Here is a 16,581-nt window from a genome sequence, read left to right on the forward strand (position 1 = left end):
GATGAAATTGAGGGTTATCTACTGCATTGAAATTAAGTAATGATTGGATGGCAGTTGGTATTAAACGATAGCTGGATCTATGCGGCTGAGACTGATTTCCAATTGATTAAATCGGCTGTTTTCTGGTTACCTTCTGCCACTTCTGAGGTGTCATTTAGGGCTCACTCAAGTTCAGTTAAACAGCTCAGCCTCCTCTCGCTGCTTTTGAAACTTGTCAGAGTAAGATCATCTGCGGTTATGGGCAATTCCAATGTCACATCACAGCCCCTTCAGATCATCAGGCAGCAAACTTTAGACAAAAAAAGAAAGACAGAAAGAAAGAAAGAAATGAGAGAGAGAGGGAGAGAGAGAGAGAGAGAGAGAGAGAGAAGAAAAGAAAATGCAATTCACCCAATAAACCGAGAGCTCGCACCGCATGCTGCTGTACAGCTTTGATGACAGGGATAACTGTCAAGGTTATTTCTCACGGACAAGTGCTGATGACTGGCTGCAGGGTGCCAGGAGCGGCGGGCAGAGCGCGAATGTGCAGCCCGTGCAAACATGCTTAGACAACGGCTTCTCTGTCCGGAGTGCAATTATTTAGGCACTCTCGCACACAAGGCGCGTATTGTATATGCCCGTGTTTATTCTCAAGTCACCTTTCCATCCAGAAAATCATCGCGCCGCATCTTTTTATTTATTTATTTTTTATAACGTGCTCCTTCCGTCTTTATTTATTTATTTATTTATATATTTATTTCGTTCACGTCCAGCCCAATTAGTGCAGCCTACCTGACAACAGCCTAACAGGTTGGCTTTTTTTTTGTTGCGTATGGATGGCGTCCCTTCAGAGCCAATGACTGCTATCTGCATTTATATAATCGCACACATAAAAAAAAGCTTAGAGGAAAGATACACTTTCTTTTTTTTCCTTTCGTTTTTTTTTTTTTTAAATGATCATCAACAGCACCAGGAGCTTCATCATCATCATCATCATCATCACCGTCGTCATCATCACCCCCCCACCAGCCTCGGCTTTTTTTTTGGGGGGGGGGGGGGGTAAAGCGTCTCTCTGCAGCCTGCAGCATCTTCACGGAGCATCTCGCCGCGGACAACCCTCCGGTCCCGCGCTAAGTGACGCGGCTCCGGGCCAATAGCGTCGCGGCTCGGACTGCCGACGCCACTGAAGGAGAGGGGCGGCGTCCAATGACGAGGGTCGGCGGGGCTAGGGGTTGGGGGTGCGAAGGAGGAGGGGGTGGCGGCGTCGGTGTTGGTGTACTTCACCACCCCTCCTATGGGTTTACACAGAGTTAGTGCAAGATATTCTGCTCTGGGAGTGAGAGTGCAAGGATAAACGGCACATACACGCTGCGCATCGGTCTCACACTGAACCGCCTCTATATGGAGGTTTCCAAGTGGGATCGACTCTGAGGTTTTTTTTCTCCCAGCTTTTTTCCCCCCCTCCTCTTCGTGATCTTTTGGGTGTTTTTTATTTTTTTTAAATTTTATTTTTAACCTTGTCTTTTCGCCGGCTGATTATCGATGGTGCTTCTTGGTGAACTTGAATCATGACGGGACACGAGTGTCTCCTCCTGCCATCACCTCGGCGGCGACTTCACCTTAACAGGTAGCCGGGAGGGAGAGAAGAAGAGAGAGAGAGATAGAGAGAGAGAAAGAGAAAACGCCGGGTTGTGTCGGGACGTGCATTGGGAGGTGAGATTTCATATTTCGTGGGACTAATGGAAGACACCGCAAGCCGCTGACCGACCACCTGGCTGTGTCTGCTGGAGAGCGCCGCTGATCGCCGCAATCACCGCAGGTCGCACCGTTAGATCCTGTCCGCTCCCGAAGTTAAATGGGGGAAACGGAACTGCGACATATGCAGCCTCTTAATTTTTACCCCAGTTTGTGCGACCAGCTGCCTTTTTTTTTTTTTTTATAACCCAAAACCTGCTCCTAGAGTCTGATCACTCCTGCGGGGACGATTATTATTTCCCTCTGTCGCTCTCTCTCTTTTTTTTTCTTCTTTCCCCCTGGATCCCAAAAGCTTGATCTGACACAGGAGGATATCTTTACCCGAATAAGCTCGCAGGCACCGCGGATGAGAAGACTATGAGCTGACACACTCCAGTTTTTTTTTTCTTCTTCTTCTTCTCCTCCTGCGCTGAAACGGATTTTGGGGTATGTACGATAAGACTGGCTCTCAGTTGCACACTAAGAAATTCTGAAAAAAAAAAAAAAATCTGACTGAGCTTATTTTGTAGGCTTGATTCATGCGTATTCATGCCCACACAGGGCTCCTTAATTCTGGCAATTTAAGTGTAAAATTGATAAGGCTGTGTAATATGTTGTGAAGTTTTGTGGCCATGGGGGGGTTTTGAGCCGCTGATAATTCCTAGTGACCAGAAAATGTGGAGGAATTGTAGTATTTTTATTTTTATTTTTTATATAAAAAAGGGAGCAACAGACATGAATGGCTGCCTAAATGGTTGCTGCAGTGTTTTTGTTGCTCTTTTTCTTCCTCCGTGAATTGCTGATTGAGCCCTTTAGGGAGATTTGAGAGTGAATTATTTAAGAAATTAAACAATAGAGGACAAAAGGCATGAATGTTTTGTTGAATGCATGTAATTGCTGTGCATAAGCAAAGTTATACCACTGATGAGAAACTCTGTTATGTATTCATAGGTTTTGTCCGGGGGGGAAGATTCCTAACCACCACATGCCAGGGAGTCGCTGCCTGTGACAGCGTCGCAAAAGAAAGAAAACCTTTTTGAGTTGTGAAGGCTGGAAATACATTTATACCGTCATGGATCTAAAAGACTATTACCTGTTGGGCGCCCTGCTCGCCTGCATATGGCTAGATCCTTCAATAGCCCAAGAGCTAATCTACCCCATCAGAGAGGAGTTGCAAGAAAATGTCCTCATTGGAAACATACCAAAGGACCTAAACATTTCCCATACAAATGCCGCCACCGGAGCAAGTGCTAATCTGGTGTACCGGCTCGTCTCCAAAGCGGGAGATAACCCACTGGTGCGTGTTCTGAGCAGCACTGGCGAGATATTCACAACATCAAACCGAATCGACAGGGAGAAGTTGTGCCCCGGTCCCTCGTTTGAGGACAGCGAGTGCTCCTTTGAAATTGAAGTGGTCATCCTGCCTAATGATTATTTCAGGCTGATTAAGATCAAAATAATTGTCAAAGACACAAACGATAATGCCCCCATGTTCCCGTCCCCTGTGATCAACATCTCCATCCCCGAGAACACGCTCATTAACAGCCGCTTCGCCATTCCTTCTGCCACTGACCCAGACACTGGCCCCAACAGTGTGCACAAATACGAGCTTATCAATGGGCAAAGTGCCTTCGGCTTAGACATAGTGGAAACGCCTGAGGGGGAGAAGTGGCCTCAGCTCATTGTGCAGCAGAATCTGGACAGAGAGCAGAAGGATACATACGTGATGAAGATCAAAGTGGAGGATGGGGGCAGTCCGCAGAAATCCAGTACTGCCATCCTCCAAGTTACTGTAACAGATGTCAATGACAACCGGCCGGTGTTTAAAGAGGGGCAGATAGAAGTGCATATACCAGAGAACTCTGTTATTGGCACATCTGTTGTGCAGCTTCAGGCCACAGACGCAGACATAGGGGCAAATGCAGAGATACGTTACGTATTTGGGACTCAGGTGTCACCTGCTACAAAGAGACTCTTTGCATTAAATACAACATCTGGCCTAATTACTGTGCAGAGGCCCCTGGACAGAGAGGAGACGGCTATTCATAAGCTCTCTGTTCTAGCCAGCGATGGCAGCTCCAGTCCTGCCAGAGCTACTGTTACCATAAATGTGACTGATGTTAATGACAATCCACCTAATATAGACCTGAGATACATAATCAGCCCCATTAATGGCACTGTTTTCCTCTCAGAGAAGGATCCCATCAATACCAAGATAGCTCTCATCACAGTGTCAGACAAAGATACTGACATCAACGGCAAGGTCATTTGCTTCATAGAGAAGGATGTGCCCTTCCACTTGAAAGCCGTGTACGACAACCAGTATCTGCTAGAGACATCTGCGCTTCTCGACTACGAAGGGACCAAGGAATACAACTTTAAAATTGTAGCCTCTGACTCTGGGAAACCGAGCTTGAATCAGACCGCTTTGGTGCGCGTGAGGCTGGAGGATGAGAATGACAACCCCCCTATTTTCACTCAGCCAGTTATTGAGCTGGCTGTCATGGAGAACAACAAACGTGACCTGTTCCTCACCACTCTTAGCGCCACTGATGAGGACAGCGGGAAAAATGCGGAGATAGTTTATCAGCTGGGACCGAATGCATCATTCTTTGATCTCGACCGCAAAACGGGGGTCCTGACGGCATCAAGGGTTTTCGACCGGGAGGATCAGGATAGGTTTCTCTTCACCGTGACGGCAAGAGATAATGGAACACCCCCTCTGCAAACGCAGGCAGCTGTTATCGTAACTGTGCTGGATGAAAATGATAACAACCCCAAGTTCACACATAACCACTTTCAGTTCTTTGTGTCTGAGAATCTTCCTAAATACAGCACCGTGGGGGTGATAACTGTGACAGATTCAGATGCCGGAGAAAACGCTGCTGTTTCTCTTTCCATACTGAACGACAATGAGAACTTCATACTGGATCCTTACTCCGGGGTGATAAAATCTAACGTGTCATTTGACCGGGAGCAGCAGAGCTCCTACACCTTCGACGTCAGGGCTGTGGACAGTGGCAGGCCTCCTTGCTCCTCAGCCGCCAAGGTGACCATCAATGTCATCGACGTGAACGACAACACCCCCATCGTCATCTACCCCCCCTCCAACACGTCTTTCAAACTCGTCCCTCTCTCATCCATCCCGGGATCTGTGGTGGCAGAAGTGTTCGCTGTGGATGGTGATACAGGGATGAATGCAGAACTGAAGTACACCATCGTGAGTGGAAACAACAAAGGTCTGTTCAGAATTGACCCTGTCACAGGGAATATTACTCTGGAGGAAAAACCAGCAGTGACTGACATAGGCTTACACAGATTAGTGGTCAATATCAGTGACCTGGGTTATCCCAAATCCCTCCATACTCTGGTGCTGGTATTTCTGTACGTCAATGACACTGTTGGCAACTCGACACTTATCTATGATCTCATCCGACGCACAATGGAGACCCCAATTGACCGAAACATTGGCGAAAGCAGTGAAACTTATCAAAGTGGTGATTATTTAACCATAATGATAGCTTTTGTTACCGGCGCCTTAGTGGTGATTATTGTCATCTTTGTCACTGTGCTGCTACGCTGCCGCCACGCTTCCAGGTTCAAGGCTGCGCAGAGGAAGAAACAGGGGGCTGAGTGGATGTCCCCTAACACAGAGAACAAGCAGAACAAGAAGAAAAAGCGCAAGAAAAGGAAGTCCCCAAAAAGCTCCTTGCTCAACTTTGTCACCATCGAGGGGAACAAACCTGACGATCCTGCCCACGAGCCAATCAACGGAACCATCAGCCTGCCCACCGAGCTGGAGGAGCAAGGGATTGGACGCTTTGATTGGAATGCCACACCTACCACGACCTTCAAACCCAGCAGCCCAGACCTGGCCCGGCACTACAAGTCCGCCTCGCCGCAGTCGGCCTTCCACCTCAAGGCCGACACGCCGGTCTCGGTGAAGAAGCATCACGTGATTCAGGAGCTCCCGTTGGATAACACGTTTGTCGGGGGTTGTGACACGCTTTCCAAGAGGTCCTCCACGAGCTCCGACCACTTCAGTGCCTCAGAGTGCAGTTCCCAAGGAGGGTTCAAGACGAAGGGGCCCATGCACACCAGACAGCAGGTAAAAGAGCACTTTTACTGGTCTATAAGTACTGCCTATAACTGCCCTGTTCCACAGTGCTAAAGTGCCAGTCTAGATTAGAGACTCACTCTAAGTTACTGTGAAGCAACAGAAAAGAGTACAGGAGACATACTGCTTCAGCAAGTTCCACTGTTTCTCAAACTTAAAAAAAGAAAGACGTAACTTGAACAACTGCTAAGTAAAGGAGTTGAACATGGACTCAACAATCACGTGCATATTTTGGGGGAGTAATTATAGACTGATGTTTTGTCATTAATATCTATTTAAGTCATATTTAACAAAAATGCAAATGGGTGAGTGATTGCCTTGCCTTATTTTGTCTATTCAGCACCCAGGGTAGATCACTGGTGAAATGTACCGACATAACATTAATTGTGACTCAGTGTTCTTTGTGAAAGAAACATTTTTTTCTTGCCTATCTACTCAGATTACTATTTTCATCCGAGATAAACGCTGCACACATTCTTCCAAAAAAGGAAAAAAGAAAAAAAAAAAAAAAGTTAGCCGACTCTTCACCTCTCTCCTCATAAAACTGAGTGTATTCATGTTTTTTTGTTTTTTTTGTTTGTTTTTTTGGTGTGTATTGTAATATCACAAAAAGACCTTTTCAACACCTGCAGCAGTAACAACAGTCAATAATTAGTTTGCTGCGGTGGCACTGTGAATGTCACTGTAGGCTTTGCCACATCATCTAAGCTTGAATTAAATGCCTCCTCTCGAAGCACACTAGCGAACTGAGTGAAGCTTGTCTGGAACTTGATACACATCCAATTCAAAAAGGATTAGCCAATAATGAGCCTCAAATTTCAACGTAATCCATGTTGCGTTTTTATCAAAGCCTTATTAATTTTTCTGCTAATAAAGCAGCACTACACAACACATAGTTCTAATCTAATGGAACACACGTGGACAAATACACGGAGCAGCAGAGAAAGAGGGGGGAGGGAGAGAGTGCAGAGGGAGGAAAAGGGAGGCAAAGTGAGAGTGTTTGTCAGTGGGTCAGGCTTGACAGGCGGTGGTACTGACCCTGTAGGTGGCAGTGTTGCGCTGTATGGCACAGCCTGGCATGGTGCCAACCTGCAGTGGACTTTTAAATGCAAGGGAGGAGAAGAAAGGAGTGAAACCTGTGTTGGTGTTCTTAGTGAAATACTCTTGCCTAATGATGTAGAGGCTGCACAGGGAAGATTGATAATGGCAGTTAGAGACGTGAGTGATAAGATCTTTCCGGAAGAGCGAGTGGAATTACAGGGGTGACACTGTGCGACTCCTATCGATGCATACCTCCGGGTCACTGCATCTGGGGTTGCATTTAATGTGTTTCTGTGTGAGAGGCGGCAGTCAAAAGAGGCATTCAGTTTGGCGTCATTTGCCAGGCGCCGTTGGTGTGTGTGTGAGTGCGTGTGTGTGTGTATGTGAGTGTGTGTGTGTGTGTGTGGTTGGTGATGTGTGAGAGAGAGAGAGCGAGACAATTCAAGGCGATGAAACGGGTGATGGTGGCGGCAGGGGTGGGGGTTGGATGGGGGGGACTCAACCCCCGAGAGATGGACACATGAGATATGACACTATACTGTAAGCACAACTTCATTGATCCGCTCAGTCATCCCACAATTCCATACAAGATTTATTGAATCAATAGTTCTGACAAATGATTCAAAGACGCTCACAAACAGAGCCGGCGTGTTCTATGCAGTGCCATCGATAATATAAATAATGTACTGTTGCACATACTTTTGCTCGCACATGTCCCTCTGAAATGCCCTGTACAATCTGATCGATATTTTTCTACACGCTTGCGTGTAGGGCAAATGTAATCCTAATGGAAGCTGAGGGCTGAAACTGACCTCAAGTTTTGCCTCAGTTTTTTCCACTCGAGTCTTCATCCGACACGGCCGCATGCTTTCAGGACTGCGAGGTGCAAACGGAAGCGTCGCATCTTATGATCGCGACATGCTGTTCACAAATTCATCATCAAATTGGTATTTTTTATTTTATTTTATTTTTTTCATTGATTGACTTAGATCCTGGGTAAGTGCAATATCCTCTCCATTAGCAAAATCTATGAAATTCAAATAAATATGCAGTCTTTTATTTGACTGCACACAAGGGTATGCTTTCTTATCATAATTTCCTTGTTATTAGAAGAAAAAGCAATTTTCTACCTTACGCTAATATCTATCTTTGGAGATTTGCAATGAAGACTCTTACCTGTTTGGTTCTCAGTCGTAATTTTTTCCAAAACATTGCTCTGATAAGGATCGCACCTCAGATTTGAGGTTAAATGGCAGTTATTGATTGTGGTTAAATGATTAGACGGCACTGTCTCAGTGGATAAAGCAGGGTACGTTATCAATTACATCCATATTTTGACTGTTTTTTTCTGCACGGTACGACCATTTGTATTGACATATTTATGTCATCTCCATTCCATGAGCATTGACAACCGGATTCATTATGTCCTGTTCCTTTTTGAATTCTAAAAACAGAGAGGAGATTAGGTATAGTTTAAAAAAAAAATAAAAAATGAAAATAAAAGCCAAAAAATACCAATTACCTTTGAGTGAATCTTTAAACAGACTGTATATCCGAAAGGTAATATCATCGGATTATCATATCATATTTCCTGCGGAGTAGGAGCGCATTGGAAGAAGATAACTGTATTATTAAAAGATTTCTCATACATACAAAGATAGAAAAAGCAAATGTAATTTAAAGTTATTACTAGTTACTTTGGCAGCCTTAAAATGTGGTTTGATGCACTGCCTTGAAAATAAGTTCAATGAGGTGCTGAAATCTTACACAACAGTATACAATAGAATGATGAAGTTCAGCATTCGATGCCTTTTTGCGTGACAAACCGTCATCAATCAGCTATTGTTGCCTGAAGTCGACATGAAATAAGTAATAAGGTGGAAGAGGACACTCAAGAGAGAGAAAGGTTTAAGGCTTGGGGGGAGTAGCTTTTAAAATCGACCCCTCGCTCAAAGAATTGAAAAGCCATTTTGTTCCAGCTTTCAAGAGTCACTTCTATGCAACATCGGCACCAATCAATAAATACTGAATCTGAAAGGAAATTGATAAACAAGTAGGCAGAGAGGGAGAGGAAGGGGGGGAGCAAAGCACGAGGGTGTTCAGCGGCGTCATCCTCTCGGAGAATTCTTTCGAGCGTAGGGAATGGAAATAGCAGACATCTACAACAATGTCATCACAGACGAAATGCCTAGTGAAATCAGCTTTATGGAGACCCCAAACTTTGCTGATAGCAATAGAAGCAATCCTTTCCTATCCTTTATCCCCCCCCCCCCACTTATTATTTACCCTCCAGGGACCTACATTAGTGTAAACAACACTGAGGAAAAAAGCATGAAAACACTGTCCTACTTTCACGAGGCAACACAAGCATCTAAGAACCCAACTATAATCATCGCCGCTGCACCATCAGTCTTACTTTCTTCCTTACGGGGGAGACGTGGATGTGGTTCGCGAAACAGAACACGAGCCCAGCGGCTACGCGTTAACCATGTATTGCACGTCAGATCCCGCGGCTCATGTTGTGGATATATTAACATGGTTTCAATGAGGGTGCAGGGGGTTTGGAAGTAGTCACCACGACGGTGTACCATGCATCAAGCTTAATCAGTCACAAGGTTTCCACACTTCACCGTTAACCTGATAAATCCCGCGGTTCATGTGAAGATAAGGCTGCCTTTTTGTAGATTTCATGTGTCGGTTCTTGCGGATACACGAGGCGCGTCCTCTTTTCCCTTTGCCTTGTTGTGGTAAATATACATTAAATGGCGGGATGCACAATTACGGGCCTTAAATAGGGGCTTTCAGTTGTGCAGCCATGTGGCCTGAACACCTCATGTGCAAAAAGGCTTAATTGCTGTGGGTTATTAGTGTTTTTCTTTGCTTGGCAGAAAAGATGCAAGCACTGAGAGGTAGTGTGTACCTACAGCTCAGTTATCCAACGCTGCTCTGATGTGTTTTTTTTTTCTTTTTTTCTGCAGCACAAATCCTGCCTTAGCTCTGGGGAAACAGTCTAACAGCTCCCTTTTATGCAGACTCACTTTAGCTACAGCGCATATAGAACAACCGACAACATATGCATATCAGGTTGACTTAATCAAAATAATTCTGGAGATTTTCTTCCTGTTTTTCTGTCTGCACATATCATTTCCACTCTTGTTTTGACCACAACAGTAACAACAGACTTGTGTTACGGTATCGGTCACGAGAAACAAGCGGCCCATTAAATATTGCAGTGCATGTAGTATTCAGTTTAAAGTGCAGGATGAGAGAGAGAGGCCTCTGAAGGGGAACGGGGCATCTTTTGCAGTATTCCTGGTGTTGTCAGTACATTTAATGAATGGACATTATATGCAAACAGGAGTTTGTACAGACCATTGTAATTATGGAGCCTTGGGGGAGTCGTCCTTCTTGTGCAGGTTCATTTGCCACATTAATAAGGGGATTAGTAGTACGTACAGGGGCTGATGGCAGCAGGAGAAGTTTGAGAAGATTAATGAACTATGACAATGTTGCACCTGAGGGGCAAAGTCTGTTGCAATATCTTCTGGGTTGTGCTGACACAGAGTTTGGCGGTATGAAAGAGGAAGATGGAGAGAGGCCAGTGATTGTTGCCGACTGTGATCATACATCCTTCTCCTCAGCTACCCTGTCACTTCTCCGGGATACTGTGCTTGTGATCTCTTGTACTGTTCATGTCCATGGCGCTTTTGACTGAAGATGTTCCAGTGGATTTAGCATTTTTCCCCTGAGAAATTGAGGACGTCCTCTCGATAAATCCTACCGTTTCTGTGCATATGAATAAATGCTTGATCTAGATAATTAATTACCCAAATCTTTGAGCAGATTCTCTGTCTCCTGAAATTGGGTCTGTTGCCAACATCAGTTTAATAATGAAGCACACTACCGGTAGATGAAGAAGAATAACCTGTGCTGCTTTCTATTATTGAGTCAAATGTAGCAGATCCTCAAAACAAATGTAGCTATCAGGAGATTGTAAGCCAATAAGTCTGTGAGTGAAGTTCCTATCAAAGCTTTAAATCATCAGTGGAGGATTTGCAGGGGCTCTTTAGGCAGACAACTTTGTATTCCTTTAAAAAACTTGTCATGTCCTCGATGTCTATGTCTAGGTGGAAAAAGGAAATTAAATGGATTGCGGGCTATACTAAGGTAGTGGGTGTGAGTACTACCAGAGTAGATTATTGCCCCAAGGGGGATCCAGTTTTGTCTGCACAAAACAACAAATAAATCAAAGCTCCCTGTTGGTACACTGGCTGAACTGTGCAGTTCATTTCTATGTTTTTTCATTTTTTCCACTGTTGAGAAAAATGAAGTGCTACTGATTTTTAATATATTTATATATTTATTTATTTATGAGCCTTTTTTTTTTCTTTTGCTTTGTTGTCTGTAACTGCCAGGGACAGAACTGCCAAAAAACACAGATGATGGCAAATTACCAGGAATTACATTTGATTTTTTTTTTTGTGAACATTTTTGTTAATTTTCATTTCTGTAAAAAACATTTCCATACGTACGTTGAGATTACCCTTTCCTCGTCATCGAGCCGTTTTATCCTTTCAAACATTTACAATACAATTTTGATGATGACAAACCTTGTCATATATCAAAAGGTCTAACGTATGTGTAGTGTGTGTATGTGATTTTTTGTTTTGTTTCGTTCATCACTTTTGGCTGGCAGCCCATCCATCTCGAATCCATCATCCATTTCTGCAATTTCTCAAAGCAAATTGACTGATAATCAATCTTCAGGGGGTTTGCTTTGTGAAGTTGAATGTTTTGCATGCACAAAAACCCAAAGTCATTGTGGCTTTTGTGGGACTGTCATTACTTAATTCATCTCCATGTTTTCACTAATCCACAGAACACATTTCCCATTTTTCTAAGGCAATCAATCAAGTTGACATACTAGCTTCATATTTTTTCTAACACTGCATGATGAGAAGAAGACAAACTGCAGCTTGAAAAACACTGAAACGGTATCGACACCTCGACTGAATTCTCTCAAATTTTACCTTAAATATAAGAGTAGAGGGTGGAAGAAAATGTTTCTTGACTACTTGCTTGTCTTGCAAAAAAAAGAAAATGATATTAAAAGATGAAGTTATGATGCTACTTCATTGTTTGAATGCCCCCCCCCCCCCACCCCCACCCAACCTAACCCCAACCTAACCCCCACCCCCCCCAACAACCCATCTCTCCTTTTCCACTCCTCACTTGGCCCCTCCACCCACTCCTTATCTTCCCTGTCTCCAGCCCACACCTTTCACCCATGTTTTATCGGGGTCAATGCCGTTACATGCAATGTTAAATCACCAAGGGTCTGTTCACCTTTGTGTTCTGATCATTTGTGACAGATGAGGGTGCTTTGTGTTCGGCACGTAGCCCCACTTACTTCCTGTTACCATCCTCTCTCCCTTTATCATCTGAGGGATGATAAAGGGAGGAATGGGGGGGGGGGGGGGGGTTGGTGTGTAAAAGATGGGTGAAGTGGTGCTGTATGTCCTGACATGACAAACCCAGAGGGAGACGCGTCCTTGTCACCGGATTGTTGTGTCAAGTGACACACAGGCCGCTGCTCTGTCACTAGCCTGTGCCAGTGTCTAGACTAATAGTTGTGATAATGGCATCGCCAGCCAAACACCCCCCACCTCCTCAAGAAAAAAGAGCCGCACTTGACTTGAAATGTGACTGCCATTGACTGCTTCGCCACTGGGCCCAATAGCTCACAGAGACTCTGTAACCCCTCATCAATGTAAATCTTCTTGTATATATGAGATGTTTCATGTAAATTGAACTCCTGGTAATCTTGCCTAATGTGCTGTGGTAAACAATAATGGACTTGTTTTATTTATTTATTTATTTTTCTTCTTTTCTTTCCTTTATTTGCCCTGCTTCTTCCTTTGCTTTTCTTTTTCTTTTCATTGCTGGGTATTCATTAATTACACTCTGAAATAAACTCTGCCAGTTATTCGGCACACTTGCAACCCCCCTATTCTGTTTTAAAAAGCTTTATTTGAACAGTGCTATTCTACCTTTATAATTTTCATAATAAATGTTTCAAAGAGATCACATTTCCTTCTCGTTTTTAATTCGTCCGCTTGGTCTCCCTTCTTGTGATGTTGTGATAAGACGTTATGTGTAAACTGGGATGTGTTTCAGTCAGGCTGCTATGTGTGAGCCAGTTCTAATCAGCATTCGCCTGTAAACAAGTGCTCCGGCTGATTGTAATGCCAACTTGTGTATTTTAAGAAGCAAGGCAGATTTTTTGTGGTTTGACAATCTGAAATTTCAAATGAGGCACACGAAATCACGGACACAGACAGAATGTGACGGGAGGAATCATTACAACAACTGAACACTCTTTCGCATGAAGGTGTGATCTAGGTATATTAGTGATTGATGATTAATTGAGAATCCAACCGGATAAAAATGTGTTAACCGACAGTCAAGAGATGGGCACAAATACATCAGAAAAGTAATTTCTCATTTAGAAATACAAAAAGGCATTCTATACAAACTGATATTACTGCCTTTTAACCATTTAGAATAAATTTTGTTAAGGCACCTGACTTGTTTGCATTCCTAATGTGATCGTTTGAGCCGGGTTAAAAACATTTTTTGTGAACTTTTAACAATTACGTTTCCTTGACAAGTGTTTTCACAAGTACTCGATAAATCCTGCATTAGTTTAGAAATAACTCTTAAAATGAACAGCGCCAATTTGATTTTACTCACCAGATGTGGCTGTGAGCTAAAAGGGGATAATTGTCTAACTGTGCTTCAAACAACACAGGAAACGTCTTTTATGAGTCTGCCTGGCTCTGAGTTAGAAGGATAAACGGAAAAAAAATACTAGCCCCAAATTCTCTTTATGGTACTATCTGGAGCTCTTTCCTGAACATTTGTGCTGCGTCTTGACTCTTACACACTTAATCCAATTAAGAAGCAGGTGTTACTGAGCAGCACTTAATTACATCAGGTTTGAACACACGTGGAGCCCAAACGACAAATTAACAGCAACAGCCTGGACCCTAAAATTTGAACGTCAATCGTGTGTCTACAGTAATATCAGCCTTTTCCTAACCCACGCTACCATCATCCTCATCATCATCGCCACCAGCACCATCATAACAAACAGTAATACACTCCAAATGTGTTGTCTATTGAGGGTGTTTATGAAAAATTAAGGAAAAAGGAACACTGTTGTTCCAATGTTTTTGTTTTTTTTATGTTGTTGCGAGAGCTGATTTTTTTTTTTTTTAATTGGGACACTTTTATCCCCTAATTTCCAGCTACCTTACAGCTTGAGAGGTGTAGATGTGACACCTCTTAACTGGTCTTTGAAAGAGGGACAGAGAGAGAGAGAGGTGGGCGGGGTGGCGGTGGGAGTGTGGATTTCAAAGTGCCACGCCAACACATCTATGGAAAGCAGGCCCAACTCAGCTTAATCTGTCCACTCCGTTTTACAGCCAGAAGCAGAGCTTAGGCATCATTTGACTGAGGACGGGTGGGGAATAAAGAAAAAAAAAAAACAGGATAAATAAATAAATATAGGCTTTAAAGTTTGACCTCATCTATACGGTCACTTTCAAAAAGCTGTGTGCACTTACTGACCAGAATTTGAAACCTGACTTCTGACCTGTGGTATAATCGTATTGCCTGTCCCTTCCAAAAATAAATAGATTTAAAAAATGCGGAAAGAAGGCAATGCTGGTATTGCATCTCTGAACATTTTTATCAGAACATGTTGTCCCCCAATCTCATGTGGCCATATTTTCCAAACTGTGTGGAGTCCATGTGGGACGGGAAAGACTGTAGATAACATTGCTAGCTTTGAATCTGGTGAATTTGCTGAAGCAGGTTTACTTTTCCCTGCTTTTGCTGAAACGATATTTGCAGGCAGACAATGTATGAGATGACATCAGACGTGGAGTCTGGTTAGTGAAAGACAGTGAGCAGTCGGTCATTATTTTCTGCACTGATGTTTATTCAATTAACATGCCAGTGTTAAAATGCAACATATACGTTTTCCCAACGACAGAGCAATTAGAAGATCGCACATCAGACAAACACAGAAGATTTGAACTGAGCAACCAGATGCATTCAATTCTGTGTAAATGTTACACAGAAAGCCTGTGTATGCACAGCAGTGTATGCATACACAGGCTTTTCAGCAGATTCATAAACCCCCACATTCGCATTGTTCCGTTATACAACTCTGTCATCATGAAATTGAGTTCACATGACGGAGCATAACATCCATTCTGACAATTATCCACACAGGGATGATGTCACATGACTTTTTAACCTTGTTTGGACAGAAACCAGACTGATCCTGTCCTTCATCTTCCACCAGCAACGTCCTCAAAGCAGCCCTTGTTTCATTATGCACAGCCATTAAGCGCTGGAATGTATAGTAAGCCAATAAAGATGATTGATTGATGAACCATAGGTGGTCAAACATGTGATCCACTTAGACTGGCTGAGGAAGTATTCAGATCCTTAACTTGAGCAGAGTAGAAGTAGAAGGACTACAAGGCTTAGTAATAATAATATTAATAACAGATAACTTGGTGTATTTACTTTTCAAAAACAAGTAACAAAGCACTGCACATACAATTAAAACAAATCACAATAAGCAACAGTCAATGAGGACAAAAGGAAGATAAAACCAACAGTAAAATCAATGAAGTCTTGTCTATTATAGTTTCTGCATACTACCGATTTGATCAAACTTTATGTTAAACAATGTGTTTCTTCGGGTTAAAATTTCAATTTTAGCTTGTGGCAACACTGTGCTTATGGTCTGTTTTGGTTAAGGCACTAAAACACTTGGTTAGGGTTAGGAAACATTAGGTTTTGTCTTAACATGCGTGTTTTGGTCACCACAAACACAGCTGGGAATTGGTACTGCTTAAAGATACCCAGTGGCGTCACCCTTATAAATGATGAAACACAGGCCTGAACTGTGGTCAGCGGCTTGGCAGCTGTCTCGCCTTTAACTGCACCATTGCCCCATCAAAAGCTGGGTCATAAACATGAATTGTTAATGGGAAATTGCATGTTTTATGTCAAACGTTGATATGCTAGTTAGGCCTATGACGCCTACAATTGTGAGTTTATCAGTGGTTTGCAAAAACAGTTACGTGCTAACATTTTATCCTGCCACGTGATAGCTTCCCTGCTCACCACAAGATGCCAAAAGTACTCTGTTTGATGAAAATGTCAAGTATTCATGATGTTCATTAAATAAACAAAATGTTCACTATATGAATACACATTATTATCAGCAAGATTTACGTAAACGAGCATTAGACACATTTTCTGCTTCAGCGTATCATTATGAGGTAAATGTTGATTGCACAATGTGATGGATAATAATGGTTAACGAAACAGCATCACAGTTCCCCGTAAAACTCGCTATTGCTCTGCAGTTTTGTCTGCCACCTGGCACGTGGGCACCCGGGGGAAGGAAGGTTAGCTGCTGATCCATTTCTGTCATTGACTTAATGACTAACAAACTCACGCTGTCGTGTGTTGTCGTTATTTGTGACTCTGAGGACAAAAAGAAACGATCCAGTCGTCTTTTCAACAGCGGCGGTGGCAACAATAAAAACATTATTATATATGATAATAACATTATATATTATTTTACTTTAATCATAGATGCTTCACTGTAAGTAACATTTTAT

At 43.1% G+C, this 16,581-nt stretch overlaps 1 protein-coding gene across 8 annotated transcripts in view; it reads left to right on the top strand.

Moving 5' to 3' along the window:
• Window positions 1–1,211: 1,211 nt before the first annotated feature.
• Window positions 1,212–16,581, top strand: part of pcdh9 (protocadherin 9) — a 211,753-nt gene continuing 196,383 nt past the window's right edge. For all 8 annotated transcript variants that reach the window (XM_030413967.1, XM_030413969.1, XM_030413968.1 and 5 more), the window contains exons 1-2: window positions 1,212–2,160; window positions 2,665–5,821. In XM_030413967.1, coding sequence (XP_030269827.1) covers window positions 2,786–5,821 — 3,036 coding nt within the window. In that variant the 5' untranslated portion in view covers window positions 1,212–2,160; window positions 2,665–2,785. The remainder of the gene's footprint in view (window positions 2,161–2,664; window positions 5,822–16,581) is intronic.

This window comes from Sparus aurata, chromosome 4, assembly GCF_900880675.1.
Source record: "Sparus aurata chromosome 4, fSpaAur1.1, whole genome shotgun sequence".
Taxonomy (NCBI): Eukaryota; Metazoa; Chordata; class Actinopteri; order Spariformes; family Sparidae; genus Sparus; species Sparus aurata.